General features: G+C 41.8%; 1 protein-coding gene across 1 annotated transcript in view; it reads right to left on the reverse strand.

Moving 5' to 3' along the window:
* The window catches only part of LOC308654584 (HAUS augmin-like complex subunit 3), a 194827-nt gene that overhangs the window by 89068 nt on the left and 86490 nt on the right, over window positions 1-19269 (reverse strand). The window contains exons 8-16 of the mRNA XM_081304195.1: window positions 16828-16985; window positions 14066-14134; window positions 12848-12908; window positions 12169-12233; window positions 10723-10806; window positions 10113-10208; window positions 3496-3552; window positions 2592-2645; window positions 1845-1910 (exon numbers count right to left, since the gene is read on the reverse strand). Coding sequence (XP_081160321.1) covers window positions 1845-1910; window positions 2592-2645; window positions 3496-3552; window positions 10113-10208; window positions 10723-10806; window positions 12169-12233; window positions 12848-12908; window positions 14066-14134; window positions 16828-16985 — 710 coding nt within the window. The remainder of the gene's footprint in view (window positions 1-1844; window positions 1911-2591; window positions 2646-3495; window positions 3553-10112; window positions 10209-10722; window positions 10807-12168; window positions 12234-12847; window positions 12909-14065; window positions 14135-16827; window positions 16986-19269) is intronic.

Here is a 19269-nt window from a genome sequence, read left to right on the forward strand (position 1 = left end):
AAGAGGTTAATCTAGACATGTAATGGAAAACAGGAACTCAAAACCCCCAACAGGAAAAAACAAGGTCCTCCATAAAAGTGAGTTTTGCCAACAGAATTCCTGAGTAACTCCCGCATGAGAAGCATCATCAACTCAGAGAACTCACAAGCATGTGGTTATTGAAAAATAAACCAAAGGGCAGTGAGATGGTAGTACCTTCTCTCAGAGGCGCGGGTTGGTGTTACTATGAGAATTAATGTCACTTAGTTTTACTATTGCTGTCAGCAAGGTCTAGACCAGAGGAGCTCCATAAAGTGGGATGCCCAAGTGATGCCTTCCTGGAAGAGTACTAGTCCCAAGTGACAGCTGAGACCCAAGAACTTATGGCCCCGGAACTGGTGGCCTGGCCCAAGAGGATCCACCTCAATGCCAGCCCCATTCTCCTCCTTACACAGCCACTACCAACAGGTCAACAGGGTGCCCCTCCTGCCCATATGCATGAGGTACACTCTGTGTAGAGGTGCCCAGATGAAGCCTGGCTGTTAAACAGAGGTTGATGAGATACACAAATACTTACATTTTCCTATTTTATAAACTTCCACATCACTTGAATTTCTTTACCATGAGCATATATTCATAATTATATATGTCTATATAATATGGTATGTATTTAAATAACTCACATATTTAATTCATATATTTAAATCTAAATATAGACTCAGATCAATATTGATATATCATCTCAAGAGGCATTAGAGCAAAAAAACATAACATAAAATAATGGTTTTATTTTTGTAGAAAAGTAGTATTTTATAAATACATGTGCTAGCAAAAAGTATGGAAAGACACAGGATGTTAATCACAGTTAGCTCTGCATAAAGGCAACTGTTATTAGTTTACATTTGTTTTCTGTATTTTAAGGAACTTTTTATGTAATAAGAAATTACTGGGCTGGGATTGTGGCTCAGCAGTAGAGGGCTCACCTAGCACGGGTGGGACCCGGGTTTGATTCTCAGCACCACATAAAAATAAAGGTATTGTGTTGTGTCCATCTACAAAAAAGATATTTTCTTTCTCTCTCTCTCTCTCTCTTTCTCTCTCTTTCTCTCTCTCTCTCTCCTTTAAAAAAAGAAATTACTATCAAGACTTGTTTCCATCACAAATGTAGAACTACTTAAAAGTTGATTATTTGAAGTGTTATTAAAGCTATATAATACAGGTATGAAGATGTGAGGGGAAAAAGAAGAAGTAGGTCACATTAGATTGGGTAGAGAGAAATGATGGGAAGAGAGGGGAGGGGAGGGGAGGGGAGGGGAAGGAGGAAATGGAAGGACAGCAGAATAAAATAGACTTTATTATTGCTGTGGGTATATACGTGACTACATGCCAATGTATTTCTGCAACCAGTACACTCAGAAAAATGAGAAATTATATCCCATCTGATTCAAATGTATGATATGTCAAGATCATTGTACTGTCATGTGTAACTAATTAAAACAAATTTTAAAAAGCTGTATAATAATCTCAAGGAAACTTACAGCTTTTCTAACCAAAAATATTCCTCAAAAAACAAAAAAGGAGGTTGTCCTTAGAGACACTCTGGGAAATCAGAAGTCACCAGACAAGCCTGGAAGGAATATTGGGGGAGGTGGGTCCCAGACTGCTAGTGGAAAGAACCCCTCACTAACTCAGCACTTGTTGAGTCTTGTTCTAAGCATACAGAGGTGCTGTGCAAACACCAGTGGAATGGATACACAGGGAAAACACAGGTATCTACATGAAGCCCTCTCCTTGCACAAGCACATATCTAGGCAAAACTTCAAGCCAGGCATGGAACCGGCATTTCTTGAAGAGCGCTAACTTACAGGATGTGTGGCTGAAAGTCTTCCCGTCACAGTTCCTGTTTGATTCCACTTGGAGGAAATGGATCCCTGTATTATTCAAAAGAATCAGCTTAGACTCTGGAAATCCTATGAGAAGCAAAGAACATGCTGGGCCCTTCACCCACAACACAGCACTTGCTGTTCTGTTCCTCCGGAGGTCAATAAGTGCTGGCCCTGAGCTCCCAATCCCAAAATGTCCTTGGGGTTACAGAGTCCTACACAGGATCAAGGGTGGGTGAAAAGGAAGCTTCCCTCTAACCCAGGGAGAATCAGAAATAGAACACAGGGTTTTGTGTCCCTTATAAAACTATATGAGGGGGGAAAAAGAAAGATAATGGCTGTGGAGGACTCAGCTGGACTCAAGGCGGGGCTGTGTACTATAGACAGGTTCTGTCACTTGCTGTGTGGCCTCAAACAAGGCAAAGAACATCTCTGACTGCTATCTCCTCATGTTCAAACCAAAATTACAACATCCACCTCAAATGGTTCTATTAGAGATCCAGTGATAGATGTGAGTACAGGAGGCCAGTACAGAGTTGCCTCCTAAGTAGGAGGTCCTAGGGCTTGATGTTAGCCTGGGCTAAGCAGACCTGAATAATAACAGACCACAGCATACATTTCCAAGAACAGCAGACAGTTCATCATATTAGAATTCCAAGTAATGCATGTATCTGAACTCACACAAGCCATGTTCCTTATTCACAATTTCTTTATTTAAGTCTCAGTTACCTTTTTCATGCAAGCTAATAATCCATCTATAAAGGTTGACTTGATCTTGTGAATCTAAATAACAAAGATGAGAGTAATCATTTTCTTTACCTAAGTATTTATACAGGAACAAGTGCCACAACAGCATTTCACACAGTGCAGGCATGTGCTACTTCAGTCCTCAGATGACCTCGGATGGTGCCAGGATTGAATAACACTGACCAACTGAGAAATAAGCCACCCTTCCATTTGAAAATAAATCTATTATTCTGTGAAATTCTAGATTGAGTTTATTACAAATCTTCTTTTTGGAAAATTGCAAAGATATTGCAAATAAATAAATAATCAGCTTAGGGTCCCCCGTGATGAGCCCTTTCTAGTTCTCTCCCATCCTTGACCTCACTTCAGAAGAAAGGGCCTGTTTGGTACCAGTGCATTCTACAGACAGCAGGTCACAGGCTCAGTAAATAATAGGACTGGTTGTCTAGGTAATGATAGTTATCAAAGCGGCTCACAGAGAACTTGTGACATAACGGGCAAGTGTGTGAACAGAAAGAGAGTAGCTAGAGGAGGAAAGGGGGTTTGTCCTTAACCTTGGCAAACACTACTATGTAGAGAGAAAAGGCTGCCTGAAGGTGGGGGACTTTTGTGAGTGCTGGTGGAAGTTGCATCCACACAGAGGTCACAAGTAAGGACTTGTTCTCAATGTTCTTCCACATATGAGCCCATGAGCTCTCAGGACTGGATGGGGCTCACTTGAGACTGGAGTAAGAAGGTGCAGGAAGGGGTGCTAACACAAGGCCAGTGTGAGAGAACCACAGCCTCTTGTAACACTGCCAGCACACTTCAGCAAACGTGAATTTGTTTATAGAGAGAGGGCCTGGTTCTTCCCCCAGCACACAAAACTTTTAAAGAGTCAACTTACCTGCCTGTATTCCAAAATTGTCTTGGGTAAGGGATGAAGGTCTTGCAGAGAACTTAACTACAAAAAAAAAAAAAGAAACATAAATCACCACCAATGTAATTCCTTCCTTCATTTCAATATTTCAAGCACTTATTTTTAGCCAGAGAAAGTCCTAGCAATAAATGGTGAAATTGAGCATATTTTCCAAAAAGAAGATTTGTAATAAACTTAGTCTATCAAGTATCTTAATCCTAACCACATATGAAATCATTCCAATGTTCACACATCGGAGCTAAAAACACTTCACATATGCTTGGAAATAGAGTTCTCTGAAGATTTGTATTAGTGAAATCTAAATCCCATAGAGGTGAGTAAACTGAGAAAATACCTACAAAGATGTGTATCAGTGCTTTTCACCGACACCCAATATTTGACTTATATGCTAGTCATCTGGGTATAATTCCAGTGAGGTAGCACTGGAATATGATTATAAACTTTTTAGTCAATTTTAAAAATCAAAATATAGCATACATATAGGAAAGTGCAAGATCATAAGAACAGTTTGTTGAAGTATCACAAAGTAAACACAATTGCATAACCACTGCCCATATCAAGACACAGGACAGGGGCTGGGGCCATGGCTCAGTGGAAGAGCGCTTGCCTAGCATGTGTGAGGCACTGGGTTTGATTCTCAGCACCACAAATAAACAAATAAATGAATAAAGGTCCATCGATAACTAACAAAAAATTTTTTAAAAAGACACGAGACATTCCACAACATGAATTTTGGCTAACAAATGCCACAGTTCTGCTGGGCCTACACATACAGAGGAACTGTGATGAAAAATTCTGGCCCACTTCAGCAAACATGCTGCTGACTCTCCAGGATAGATGCCACCTTATCCCCTCAGCAATGTGCGCAAGTTCCAGCGCCTCCCCACCCTTACCAAGGCATGCAGTCATTGGTCTTGATTGTAGCTGTTTTGGTAGCTGAGAATTGTTCTCTCTGTATTTTTAACTTGTATTTCCCCCAGTGAATCATAAAGTTGGCCACAATTCATGTATTTATTGACCAATTGTACCTCTTTTTTTCCATTAAGCTCCTTCTAGTCTTTTACTCTATTAAAAAATTGGTTTGTGTGTCTTTCTTTTCTTGATAGTAGAAATTTGTTATTTATTTAGCATGATAGTCTCTAGATTCATCCATTTACTAGCAAATGTCACAAAGTCATTCTTTTTTACAGTAAGTAATAATCCACTGTGTGTGTATGTATGTATGTATGTGTGTGTGCATATATATATATATATATACACACATATATATTTCCACAAAAATGGGATCCTAGCTAGAATAAGATAAATTCCATGCTAATAAAATTAATCAAAATGTCATGTACAACTAAAAAGAACCAGCAAATAAATAAAAGTTAAAAGTATTAACTCCTCAAAAAAGAAGTGTTTGATCATATGAAACTGTGCAAAAGTACTGCAAATGTTAAGGACAAGAAACAGAGGCTGTAGACTGCCTGCAGCCCTGCTGCCTTATCAAAAGCTGTGCTGGCTCCTGACACTGCATTCCTTTCTGATCTCCCTTCCACTCTGCCACTCCAGTCTCTCTGGCACCTCCTTTCTCTGACCTCTAAGTATCAGTTTTTCAGGGGTGAACTTCATGGTTGTAAATGTTGACTGCACATCAGAATTACTGGAGAGCTGGCCCATGCCTAGACCACCCAGCTGATCCTAACTTAGTGGATAAGCTGTGTACCTGGCATCAATGTTTTCAAAATTTCCAGTCAGGGTGGAGGACCACTGCCCAGGGTGACTGCAAGAAGTTGGCTGGTAGTTTTTGTATATGTTTTTGTATAGGTCCAGAGTCCCATCCCACAGATACAGCTGCCCATGGTGCAGTAGCACCTCACATGTTCTTTTGTTCTAATGGACCCAAGACTGAATGTTTGACATCCCCAAATAAACCATTCCTCTCTATTTTCTCTGGGTAGTAGCCCATCTATTTGACCATGTGCACAACTCAGAAAACCTGTAACTACACATTGCAACTGTTGCTCATACTCACAGTATATGTTTTAACTCATCTGTTGAAGGGCACCTAGGCTGGTCCTATAGTTTAGCTATTGAGTTGAGCTGCTATAAAAATTGATGCAACTGCATCATTATAATATGCTGATTTTAAGTCCTTTGGGTATAAGCCAAGGAGTGGGATAACTGGGTCAAATGGTGGTTCCATTCCAAGTTTTCTGAGGAATCTTCATACTGCTTTCTATAATGGTTACATCAATTTGCATTCTCACCAGCAATGTATGAGTGTACCTTTTCCCTCATATCCTCACCAACATATTCTTGTATATGTTGTATTCTTGATGACTGCAATCCTTTTAAAAAAATTTTAAGATGTTGATGGACCTTTATTTTATCCATTTATTTATATAAGGTGCTCAGAATGGAACCCAGTGCCTCATACATGCTAGGTAAGCACTCTACCACTGAGCCACAACCCCAGCCCCGATAATTGCCATTTTAACTGGAGTGAGATGAAATCTTGGAGTAGTTTTGATTTGCTCTAGTTGCTGAAGGTATACTCATCTTTCCTGCCAAGTATCAACATGATTAGGTGAAAAAGTATTTCCTGATATTCCAGTAAACTCAGAGTTCTGTGGAAGCTCTGCAAACGCTTTCAAATGAAAGTATATTTTCCTTGCCTCTGCTTACCACTACTTCAACCGGGAACAAAACATAGAGAGCGCACTGAGAACTAATTAATGAGTCAAGTTTCAAGCAGCTAAAAATTCAAAGTGTTCTTGCCAATGAACATTTTTACATATATTTGTTGATTGATTGTATTTCTTCTGTGAAGTGTCTGTTCAATGCCTTAGCCCTCCAAATTTATAATTACATTTTAATTTGTGCCTCATTTTTTACCATTCTTAGCATAAATTTGTCTGTTTAAAAAATACATCTTTAAGATCTATTCCAAAGCTACTCAATTTACTAAAAGTCTGAATTCCTCATCTTGGCCTACAGCATAAAGGGGTCCTCATATACCTCTCAGTTGGTCACCAGGCTGCAGCGTCAGAAGTCTGAGTAGCCAGAGTCTCCCCGATGCCTGGCCCTGCTCCTTATTCTTGCAATGGGCAGTTCTTTATCCTCAAGCTTTCCCTTCAAAATCATTCCTGCAGAGTTCTTTCTGGACAACTTGACCTAAAGTGTGCCACTCTTCCTGGCATTTTTTCCTCAGGGTCCTGCTTTCATGTGAATGGGTCTCATGCCACTGGACACACATGCTCCTGTGATGGTTAATCTTGGGTAACTAGATTAAAGAAGACCTGGAGAGCTGGTGAAGCACTCTTTCTAGGTGTGTCTGTGAGGGTGTTTCCAGGGCAGATTCACCTGAGTCTTAGACTGAGTGGGGAAGATCCATCCTCACTGGTTGGGCAGCACCATCCAATCATCCAGGGCTCAAACACAACAAAAGAGCAAAAGAAAGTAAATTTTTTCTCTCTCCTGGAGCTGGGGCATCTTTCTCCTACCCTTGAACATCAGAATTCCAGTTTCTCCAGCCTTTGGACTCCAGCACTTACATAAGTAGCCCCCTGGGCTCTCAGGCCTCTGGTTTTGGACTAAGAATCTCACCATCAGCTTCCCTGGGCCAAGACCTTCACACTTGGACTGAGCCATCTGACCAACATCCCTGGGTCTCCAGCTTGCAAATAGCCAGTTGCGAGACCTCTCAATCTCCACAATCACATGAGCCAATTCCCTGAAGAAATTCCCTCTCATGTATCTATGTCTCTATATATCCAATTGGTTCTGTCTTTCTGGAAAACCCTGATTGGTAGAGTTAGTTTCTCACTGGTAGATATTTTACGACAACACACACACCCTTGCCCCACAAACTATAAACAATGTCTAATGCAGAGCCAGGGCTACAATAAATGTTTATTGATAAAAGAGAGAATACATCTGTTCTGTTCATGGCTTTATCCCAAAGCCTAGCAGAACACATGCTGCATACTAGACACCCAGCAAAGCATATACATGCCTGCCCAGGAGACCCCTGTCACTTCAGTTAGTTGGGGGTCTAAGAGGCTACTCTCAGAAATGATGAATGGCTGGCCCAAGCTCCCTGCAATACAGAAGTTTGACTATCAGACCAGACACTTTTCCAGCATCTGAATCCCCTATAATGCTTTGAGAACATGTGACTTTATTGGAGAAAGAACGTCAAAGCTTCCTTCAGCTTGTGGTTAAGAAGAAACCCTTGTCCTTCCACTCCTGTGTGTCTACTGAGGGGTAAGAATTCTCACTGTTCCACAGCAGAATTGTGGAGCTCTCCGCTGGACACCATAGGTCTCCAGAACAGCCTCTGCTTTCCACCCTATGTTGGGGAGCTCTGCTGGTGAGTGTCGGAGAACTGGTATTGTGAGATTACAGGCTCTAACCACAGCACCTTTACCTTAGAAATCAAAAAAACATCTGGAAAGCCCCCTCACATGTGGAGAGCCATTCTGACACGTGATTGGGTGACTCCCGTTAAGGGCCTGAGGCGCTCTGGCTGTGTCGGAGCTATCCCGACCCTTTCCTGATGACAGAGCCCATCCGTGTGGGGGTGTGCCTGACCACTGACCCCGGAGACCCAATCACTGACCCTGACCTTGGAGTGCAGCCCCCCCTCAGCCTTCATTGGATGGAATTCTCCCCTGAATCTCTTGTCCCCCAAATAAAAGGCTACTCCCCGGCGTGTTCGCTCTCTCTCTCTCCTGCTAGCCCAGAGTAATCCTCGCTGCCCTGCTGGGCGGCTAGAGGCGGGAACCAGGGAGGCGAGCCGTCTCGGACCTAGCAATGTAAAATAAGGTACTGGTTTGTGTGTTTTATTTCGATCTCTTCTAACTAACTTAATGCCTAGAACCTCATTAATGAAACCACTGCGCAGGCCGCGTGGTAGACTCACATTTGGAAATTTTAAGACACGTTTTCAAAGAATCAGTGATCAAAGAAGAAGAATTAAAATTATTTTTAAAATGTGTGAAATTAAATAATATGTAAAGAAAGTAATACATGTGAAAATTTGAGAGAGTCACTCAAGATTTACTGAGTATTGGGCCCCAGGCATTGTTCCAATCACTGGGGAGTTGCAGGAACAAAGCTAGGTCCATGTCCTTCTATAACTAAATCCCAAGTCAGGGGAGCTGAGCAGTAACAGTTCATGTGTGAAGCTTGGACACCATCATCAGCCCAGGAATGCTATGAACAAAAGGGACAGGAAGCAGAGGCAGGAGCTTGGGGTGGGGAAAAGCCCCAGGATTCACCATGGCACCAGAAAGAGAGCAGGGAGAATAAAGGGAAGTGGCAGGAAGGGGTCTTATTTGTGAATTTAGAGCCATGGGCAAGTATTATCTAGTAAAAGTCATCTTCCAGATATACAGAGTGAACAAACAGTATGACTTGTAAAGAAGAGAGTAAGGTCAATGTGATTCATGTCGATCATGTCTTTGTGGGGAAAAAAAACATTAGTCTCCTTGTTAAAGTCACTGTCTCAACTCTGTCCATAGGAAGACACATCAAAACTAGGAGGTGGTCATGCTTTATTCTTATACCACTGCCTATCTGGAGAGTGGAAGCACTGGTTCTCAGTGCTCTGAGAACCAACAAGCATTTAGTTCAGCCCCAGCAGGCACTAGTTTTTGGATGACTTGGTTCTGGGAACAAAGTGAGGGCTTAGATGTGTACATGCTACATTCTAATGGAATAAGCAAATAAATGCCTAAGATAACTTTAGGTAATGGTAAGTTGTATACAGAAAGTAAATAAAGCAAAAATAAAGAAATAGGGAGGACTGAGGACTTTACTGCAGTTTGGGTGACCAGAGCAGATTTTCTAAAAGTAATATTAAAGCAGACTATCATAAGCCAGCAGGTAAAATCTGTGGCACGGTCTGGAGACTATGGAAAGAGCTTACGCAGAGAGCCCCAGGCAGCCAGCATGCTCAGAAAAGCACATCAGAGACAGGGAAAGGGCCAGTCCCCTGGGCCAGGGATATATTCAAGAACTTGGGTTTAATTCTGAGGGTGATGGAAAGGCACTCGAATTTCTAGCCAGGTCAGTAGCATGATCTTTTTTTTTTAAATATATCTTTATTTTTATTTATTTATTTTTATGTGGTACTGAGAATCGAACCCAGGGCCTCACACGTGTGAGGCAAGTGCTCTACCACTGAGCTACAACCCCAGTCCCAGTAGCATGATCTTTTTAATGTTTTTAACAGAAGTAGGAGTTAAAGCAGGAGGATTGAAGTCATCCAAGTGAGAGAGGATAAAGATGGTGAAGTAAGAACAGGATCAAGGAGGCACCCTCAGGACATCTTTTGTAGGAAAGGACTGGGACTTGCTGTGAGTAAAGATGAAAGGAAGTCCCAAGTGCTTGGGAGGTATGGCTAATGATGATGATACACCAGAGAGGAAGATGGGCCCTTCAGGAGGTGAAGAATCTCCTGTGTGAAGGACAGTCCAAGTACCTCTGCAGGAGACTGCTATTCACCTGCAATTCGCCTCACTTGAGAGGCAGGGTCCCAGCTACTGTACAAACCCATGATCATGGTACAAAGAAGGACAAGGGAAACTTACCACAGCCTCTGAAGTGGACAGGTGTTGCTGTGGCCCTGTTTTGGGAAGGCTCTTCCTTGGACTCAGCAGGTGTAGCTTCAACTTTCCAAAGAGGATCTTCAACAACGCAATGCAGGTGTGTGGGAGAGTTTCAGATTGGAGGAAACAAACATCACTATTACATTTAAAACCACTAACCAAAGGAGTCACATCTAAATGATGCTTAATTTCTCATTTAGTGCTCTTCTTGGATATAAAGGCTTTGAAGTTAGGAATCTCAATATTCATCACTCATGAAAGAATATAAACAACTTATTTTTCAGATAATCAATATGAAATAACATTTATAAATTCATAAGAAACCTCTCTTAACTCCTGAATAAGAAACATTTTTTAAACATATATAATCCCAGCAGCTCAGAGGCTGAGGCAGGAGAATCTTGAGTTCAAAGCCAGCCTTAGCAAAAGTGAGATGCTAAGCAACTCAGTGAGAACCTATCTCTAAGTAAAATACAAAATAGGGCTGGGGATGTGGCTCAGTGGTTGAGTGCCTGAGTTCAATCCCTGTAACTTCCCCCTGCCCACCTCAAAAAAAGAAACTATTTTTGAAAGAATCAAAATTTAGCATTACTTCTCGAAGTTGATTATTACTCATTATAAGAAACCGTTCTCCTGCAATAAAATGGGCTTCCTGCTCCAGTTCCTTGAGACGAGCCTGAAAATGGGATAAGCACAATTAATAATCATTCACAGTTTTCACAATTTAAAATTATTTAGTTTGTTAATCAAATAATTCCCAACAGAAGCTCTTAATAAAATAAAAAGCACTCTGTAATTTACTAAACTGCAGATTAAAAATGCATCTTCCGACTCTTGGTGGAATTCTAGGCTTATGCAATCACCCTCCCCCAAACTGAGGGAAACAAATGAAAGATTCAAAAATAATAATATAACAAAATAAGAGAGGGAAAGAAAGTATTTTATAGTAATATTAGGGCTAGAAAGGGATCCAGCATCCTATGAAACAAGACAGAATATATAAGTAACAGGCTCGTATCCAGAATATTTCAAGATGCCCTATGAATCAGTAAGAAAAGAAATACAAATGAGTGAAAGACTTGAGCAGATCCTTTATAAAAAAAGAAAATTATAATAGCCAATGATGATAGAAAAGTGCTAAACCTTATTAGCAATTAGGAAAACAAAACCAAACTTATGTGTTGTTTATAAGACCTCAACCTTATCATTTGTGGGGGAATACGAACAACTGACACACTTTTCAAACAATCAATATAAAATAATGCTCACAAATTCAGAATAAACCTCCCTTTTAACTCCTAAATAAGAAACGCATGGCTCTCAGTGTTTGGCAGACACCAGTCTCAGGAGTCCACAGCACTGGGCAACACAGAGTAATGAGGTGAGGTCAAGAAACAGAAGGCTGAGTGTGAACCACTGATTTACTTACAGTCCAAACTAGTCACACTATGTTTCTTAGGCATTGAAGTGGGAAAATAATAAAGAAAAACAATGTGAAATGACTGCAAAGGCTAGCAGCAAGGATTTCTGGCAGGGAAGTGCACAGAGTTCTGGGCATCCCAGGCTTGACCCAGGTGATGGTTATACCAGAGTTTCCTTTAAGGAAATTTAGGTGAAACATCTTTATGTATTTTTTCATGCAACTTAAGTATCTTTCTATATTTTCATTAAAAAACAAACAAAAATTCCTTCACCAAACGCTAGGGGGCAACAATCTTACAAGAAAAACTTAACTTTGGAGGATCCTGAGGATCAGTTAAAGCAATTCCCCAAATATGCATTAAATGCAGTGCTGCCCCACCCAACCTACACACACACACACACACACACACACACACACACAAAGATGCAATGGGGTTTAATCCTTCAATGCTTGATCCTTCCCTCTAGGAGTTTGACAAGAGAAAGAACAGTGTTACCATCAATCTAGCACTAGCAAGGAAAGAAAAAAGAGTGGAAATTACTAAGACCTGCCACTGGGAATCACTTACCAAACTGGAGAAAAATGACAAGGACAGAGTCTGAAATAATAACTTACCCCAAGAAGTATGGATGTCCTCTCCATTTCTTCCTTGTTCACCTGAATCTTGTGGTTTTCCATCACTGTAATTCAAACTCCAAGTCAGATCATGTCCACATTGCAGTAACAAATCCCTTTCGGTAAAGGTGACAGTCTTACTCCTCATGAAGACCACAATGACAGCACCTGCTGCTGGCCAACCTCTGCAGAGGGTCCGTCAGGAACATCCACAGTGCTGGCTTCAAGGTGGGCATGAGCATGGGCCCTGCATTGGCCAGCCCCAGCCTGGCCCTTTACACACTCTGGTTGGAGAGTTGTCTTGGCCAGGGAGACTCTGCTCTCCTGTGGGCCAAGAAGGACCTGGCAGTCTAAGACAGAAGAAAGCCCTGCACAGTTCTTACAGGGAGGGTCTCAAGACTGCATCAGGCCAAGCCAGGAAGGGCACAGGACACTAAGCAAACATGAGAGACAAGGATAGCAGTTAAGATATCTCATGAGACCTCCTCCTTCTGGCCAGAAAGAACTGAATGTCAAAATCATCGAGTCCTTCTAGTCTAAGAGATGGTGCAGCACAACCCCTCTTCAGGGCCCATGAGATATAGTATTTATTCCTAAATAAGCTAAAGAGAACACTCATTTCCAAACAATGTAGAATTCTCTACAAAAATGACTATACTTTGTCTTCATAGCAACTTACCTGCTAAAATTGGAATCAGAGGAATTTCCAAAGTACAAAATAGTTGCCATAAACCATGAACCTATGAAGTAATAATAAGGCTACTTTAAGTTACATTCACATCAGCATTTTGTTGAAAAGCTACTTGACTTTTTTGAACTAGAATGAAGACAACTCCTATCTAGGTGGGTTTCTTCCCCAACATCTATTCCTTTCCCTTGTTTTTCCTAATAAAACTCCTACTTCCATTATATATTCTACTTTATCATCATGACCTGGTAGAGACAGTCACAAATGGTAGATAGGCTATGCCCCATCCCAGTTTTCTTTACTTTCTCATTTTAAAGATTGATTTAAGTATCTGTAAACAGTTAGCCTTTAATTTTAATTTTAGTTTCAGGACAGGCTTCCTGAATTTCCATCAGTTCACCTAGACTTCACTGCCCCTAGTCGGGGAGTATGGCAAATGGCACTGGAGCCCTCGTTCCATGTACTCAGAGTACGACATCCTCCCCACTGACATCACCTCCTGGGCTCTTCCTTGGAGTTTGTTTCTATTCTTTCTTGCTACCATCAAGAAGTTCTGGGTCTTATTTTCTAGCTCTCCTCCTCCCCTGCCCATTTCTCTGCCTATCCCTCTAGACCCATTCTCTGCCTTGCCCTGTGTCACAAGGTAGGCCCAGTCCTGCCAGGTCACATCACCAGGCTCCCTCTCTGTGCTCAGGTGAGTTTCCCCTGTTAGAGCCAAGCAGAAGGGCAGGACAGAGGGAAAAGAAATAGTTCAACCTGGATCCCAGTAGAAGAAAAGTCCTGGCCACTGCCTGTCCCTGGAGGTTTCTCCATCTTGCTGCCCCCTTCACCATGCCCTTGCCTCAGGACACTGTCTCTTCCTTCAGCTCTTCTCAGTTGTCCCTTCCATGGCCATGGCTTCCCAATAAGACTGATTGAGGAAAGCTGTGTCCATTTTACCACCAACCAAAGCATTTAGCTTTCATGTTAACCACAGCATCAGAAACAGCCCAGTTAAAGGGGAGGCTTTGAAACATGCTAAATTATTTTAAAACTTCAGATTTTATTATTCTGATCTTTTCTTTTCTGAGTGAGGCACAAATTAATTTGGCCTTAGAACAAATGTTTCACTTCCTTCATGTTCAAGACACAGTGATAGCACCTTGCAAGTATGGGTGCAAGTGGACAGACAGCGCTTGTACAACCAGAACACATAATAAAATATCTTGCCTTCAACTTGGAGCACAGGTCCATTGTAAGTCTGTAGAGTGTATTCAAGTTCATATGTATGTTCTTATTCTTTAAAAGAACAAAAGTTAAACTTTAGACAAACTTGGCTGCAATGCTTATCACAACCTGGGAATTGATATGACTCACAAAAATGTTCCTAGGACATCTCAGGAAGCTCTCAACTTCAGATGCTACATCATGTATATGGTGGCCTCACCAGTGACCTCAGGTAGACAAGATTCAGTCTACACAAAGCACTGTGCTAGCACGATCTATGAGTAGCCAGACACTTTCCCAGCCCAGGGTTTCCCTTCATTTTATAGATACAAAAATAGAATCATGAAGAAACTAAATACCCAGAGCAGTGATTAAAGAAGGAAAGCACAGACCTGGCCTCTGGGATCCCACTGTCTCCACTCTCTCAGCTCTACTACCCTGCATCCACACAATGGCTGCCATATTTCACATTTGCTTGACCATTCTCACCCTAAGATGGACATCTGCAGAGGCCCTGGGAGACAGAAAGGGGAGATGGGATGCACTGCAGCCCCTATGACACTCAGTTGAAGTCTCCCTCCAATATAGCCCAAGGACCTCCTGCTCAACACCCCACTCTTCCCAGTGGCTCCCAGACTGTTTGCTGCTAATGGCCTCAGATTAAAGTAAGCACTCAGTGGGTCAGTGGCTGCACATGCCCTGGAGGGCTCTCCAATCATTTCCTCCCATAAACTACTCATCAGAGGATATACCTAGGATCACCTCTATGCAAAGCCTGTGGCTGCCACCTGACAGAATTCCACATGGCTGCCTGCAGGAGCTTTCTCAATTCCAAAGTGACCAAGTGACTCCTTTTAATAGTCCAGGATGGGCTAGCTCTGTGGCACAGTACAGCTGTGTGAGAGCCCCGCATGTGACTGGCTTCAGAGCTCTCCCCTTTTCTCCTCAGTCTGCCCTACTTCTCCAGAAGATGGCTTTGCCATCACCATGCCGCTCCCTCTACTTAAGCTACCTTCCATTCCCAGCAATTCAAACCTCTTCAGAGAAGCACAGTGGCAGATTCACAGATTAAAACCCAGCTTCCATCTCCTGCCCTTACATGCTGCATGGCTCTCCTAGAGACACATCTAGCCAATAGGACATAAATGGACTGCATCCAAAACTGCCTCTTGACTCCCTGGAGTGAGGGAATGAGGTCTCAGCAGGAGCAGGCAGAGAAGATCCTGGCCTGGCTTGACAGTACTGCTTCACAGTTGACAGTACTGCCCAGCTTACACAGGGGCACCCACTTCTTGGCAAGGAGGATACACGCTCTCTGGAACTGACTTTCATTCCTTGACTTTCATCACTGACTCAGATGTGGGCATGTATAAAGAAACTAGACTTAAAATTGGAAACCCAAACTCAACAATGGCCTCATATTAACCTTGGGCAAGGTGAGTATACATTAACTTTTATGTGCCTCAGTTTCTACATCTATAAACTAGGACTGATAATACTGGGGTAAATAACTCCTTCCTTCAACAATAGTATCTCAGCTTCTATTTGGAGAGTTTCCCTGCCTCACAGTAGGAGTCTGGATAGTCACAGGACCCTGCCTCCCTTGCTGGGTGTGGACGTCTGGACCAGTGAGGGAAAGGGGATGTTCTCCAGAAGCTAAAACTATGGATCTTGGCTTTGGCACCATGTCCACTAGCCTCTGTCCCAGGGTCCCTATTCTTGCAAGGCCTGATTCTCTGGGCTACCCCATGACCATCTGATAAGCCTCTTTTTAAATTAAGGGAGGGCACATACCTGTTATTTACAGCCCTGCCCCATGGGACACAGACTCTCCCCTTACATATGATGGCCATGAGCATGAAGAGCAGTGTCCCATTGCAGAGGCTCCTTCAACCCTCTGTGTGCTCACCTGCAGCACTTCTACTGTGCAACCTGAACAGAATGGTCCTAACTGTGGCCATGCTGCTCCCCTTCATCTCCTCCAAGGTTCTGCTTCTCCAGACAGTGGCTCCTAAAGGCCAGAGCATCTCTAGTAGGAGAGGGCCCAGGCAGACTGAGGTGGCCATCCCAGGAGCTCAGTCACAGAGGCTACATCACTGGCATTAAGTATTTATAAATGAGCAGCTCTCTGCTCACAGAATAGGCAACAATTTGACACCAGAGAATCCATTCAGAATTATCACACTGCACATAGGATTTCCCAGGAACAGATATGACAAAAAGATGGAACTCTCGCATCCTTATTCATTATCCTCCACCAGAAATACCAAGATCAAAAGTATAAGTGCAGGGTCAGGCATGGTGGCACATGCCTGTGATCCCAATGACTTGGGAAGATGAGGCAGGAGGATCACAAGTTCGAGGCCAGCCTCAGAAACTTAGTGAGATCCTGTCTCAAAAAAAAAAAAAAAAAAAAAAAAAAAACCACGCAACTAAGGATGTAGCTCAGTGGTGGAGGGCCCCTGGGTTCAAACTCTAGCACCGTAAAAAAAAAAAAAAAAAAAAAAAGCAGTGAAGAATAAGTAAAATGAATGTTGGTTTACTATTTATTAGACTGTAAAATAGGAAATTATTTCTAGAAAAATGTCAGGATTGTATTAAGATGGGTAAAACTTAATCTTAAAATTACTTACCTCAGGGCTGGAGATACAGCTCAGTTGGTAGAGAGCTTGCCTTGCATGTACAAGACTCTGGGTTCAATCCCCCACACCACACACACACACACACACACACACACACACACACACACACACAAAATGACTCACCTTAATATTACTTGAGGCATTGCCACATGTGCTGCTCACTTTGACTGAAAAGGACTTTTCAAGGTGTTTTGCCACTAAGTCCTCAAAAGAAGGTGTGCCATCACTGGGATCTATGAGCCATGCGGCAATTCTGGGATCAAGGCCTACAAAATCAGAAACTGAAGAGGAAAATGGCAGTTAATCCTCCTAGAAAAATAAATATTGATTGCTTTTCCTACCTTGGCAAGATGCTTAGGGTAATACTATTACCATTCTCTCAAATCACAGAGCCAAGTACGCATGATGTGACTCTGATGTTCCTCGACCATCTCAACCCTATGAGAAGGTGGTCTCCATGGTTGTTAAACTAAAGAAATGAATCCCAAACAGCTAAGAAGGGGTGGGGACTCCAAGCTCACTTGGAATTTGGATTTCTTAATAATGTTATAAGAGACTGAAGTCAGAACTCAGGCCTACCCTTACCTCCTTCTCCCAACTCTCCTCTCCCTTCCCTCATCCTGAGGCAACTCAGGCTTCCACACCCTCCCCTCCCTCCGCCTCTCACATCTCCACAAGTCATTTATGACCCTGCATCATGATGCCAGGAGCGTAGGCTCCCAAATCAAGGAAGCAGAGTAGGAACTGCCTGAGCACACATGGGATCCTCATCACTGTGCCAGGCAGAGACTGGCATTCCCTGGTGTGAAAAAATCCCATAAGACAATGGGGGTACTGCATGCATCATGATGCTGTGGAAAGAACACTGGCCCTAGGACAAAAATGAATAGGAAAAATTATAACTGATTAAAGTACTCTAAAATCAAAATAAAAACAACATAGATTAATATGGTTTGACTCAATTCTAAATAGGAAAAAAATAAAATAGGATAAGACTTTTACAGTGATTGATAAAGATTAATCCTTAATATGGCTACCATTTTAAAAACAGTACTGCACCAAATATCTTTTAATTGAATAACAACAGTAGGCAAACACAATGAGTTTTTTCAAGAAAATTTAGTTTGAAGAAGAATTTAGTTTAGAAGATTACTGTAAATATCTGTGGGACATATATCAAGATGTTTTCTAAGCCAGGCATAGTGACGCAGGCCTATAATCCCAGCAACTTGGGAGACAGGAGGATCACAAGTTCTAGGCCAGCCTCAGCAACTTAGTGAGACCCTAAACAATCTGGCAAGATCCTGTCTCAAAATGAAAATTTTATTTTTTTTTAATTTTATTATTTTTTTTATTGGTTGTTCACAACATTACAAAGCTCTTGACATATCATATTTCATACATTAGATTGAAGTGGGTTATGAACTCCCAATTTTACCCCAAATGCAGATTGCAGAATCACGTCGGTTACACATCCACAATTTTACATAATGCCCTATTAGTAATTGTTGTATTCTGCTACCTTTCCTATCCCCTACTATCCCCCCTCCCCTCCCCTCCCATCTTCTCTCTCTACCCCATCTACTGTAACTCATTTCTCTCCTTGTTTATTTCCCCTCACAACCTCTTATATGTAATTTTGTATAGCAATGAGGGTCTCCCTTCATTTCCATGCAATTTCCCTTTTCTCTCCCTTTCCCTCCCATCTCATGTCTCTGTTTAATGTTAATCTTTTCTTCCTGCTCTTCCTCTCTGAAAAATTAAAGAAAAAAAAAGAATTGGGGGCTGGGGTTGTGGCTCAGCAGTAGAGTGCTTACCTAGCACATGCAAGGCCCTGGGTTTGATCCTCAGCACCACATACAAATAAATAAATAAAATAAAGATGATATTGTGTCCAACTAAAAAATGAATATTAAAAAAAAAGAATTGGGGATGTGGTTCAGTGGCTAAGCACCCCTAAATTCAATTCCTACTACTCTCGCCCCAATATATATGGTGTGTGGGAGTGTGTGTAAATATGTGTGTGAATTGCTAAATAGATAAGTTTTGGTACCAGAGTGTTTTAGGCATGAAGGGGAATTTAAACCTAAAATTATCACTCTTTAAGATACTTAAATATTTTGAATATTACTTACTAAAATAAGGAGTTTGGGGAATATGTATTCTATTCCATAGAACAGAATAAAGCCCATTAAACAAAAATAACACAGTTTACCTTTAGATGAAACTACAGTCTAGATCAGATCACATTACATATTGTATATTTTCCAGTAACTTTAAATTACACTAGTCTAAGAGGTTTATATATACCAAAGCAGACAGTGTCATGTTCTCATGACTGGCAGAGTTGGAATGCTGGATCAAAGTCAGCAATCATTCTGGCTCTTTGCCCCCAAGTCAGCAATGCAGGCTTCAGACAACACTGTCTGATAACACTGGCTGGCCCCAAGGCACTATTCCATTCTACTTGCCTTTTCAAAACTCTAAAATTCCATAATTAACAGTTCTTACACAGAGACACTTTTGAAAGACCTTTAGGGTCTGACAGCACCTGCACACTCTAGA

Source organism: Spermophilus citellus (genome assembly GCF_964194105.1).
Source record: "Spermophilus citellus genome assembly, chromosome: 8".
NCBI classification, from domain to species: Eukaryota; Metazoa; Chordata; class Mammalia; order Rodentia; family Sciuridae; genus Spermophilus; species Spermophilus citellus.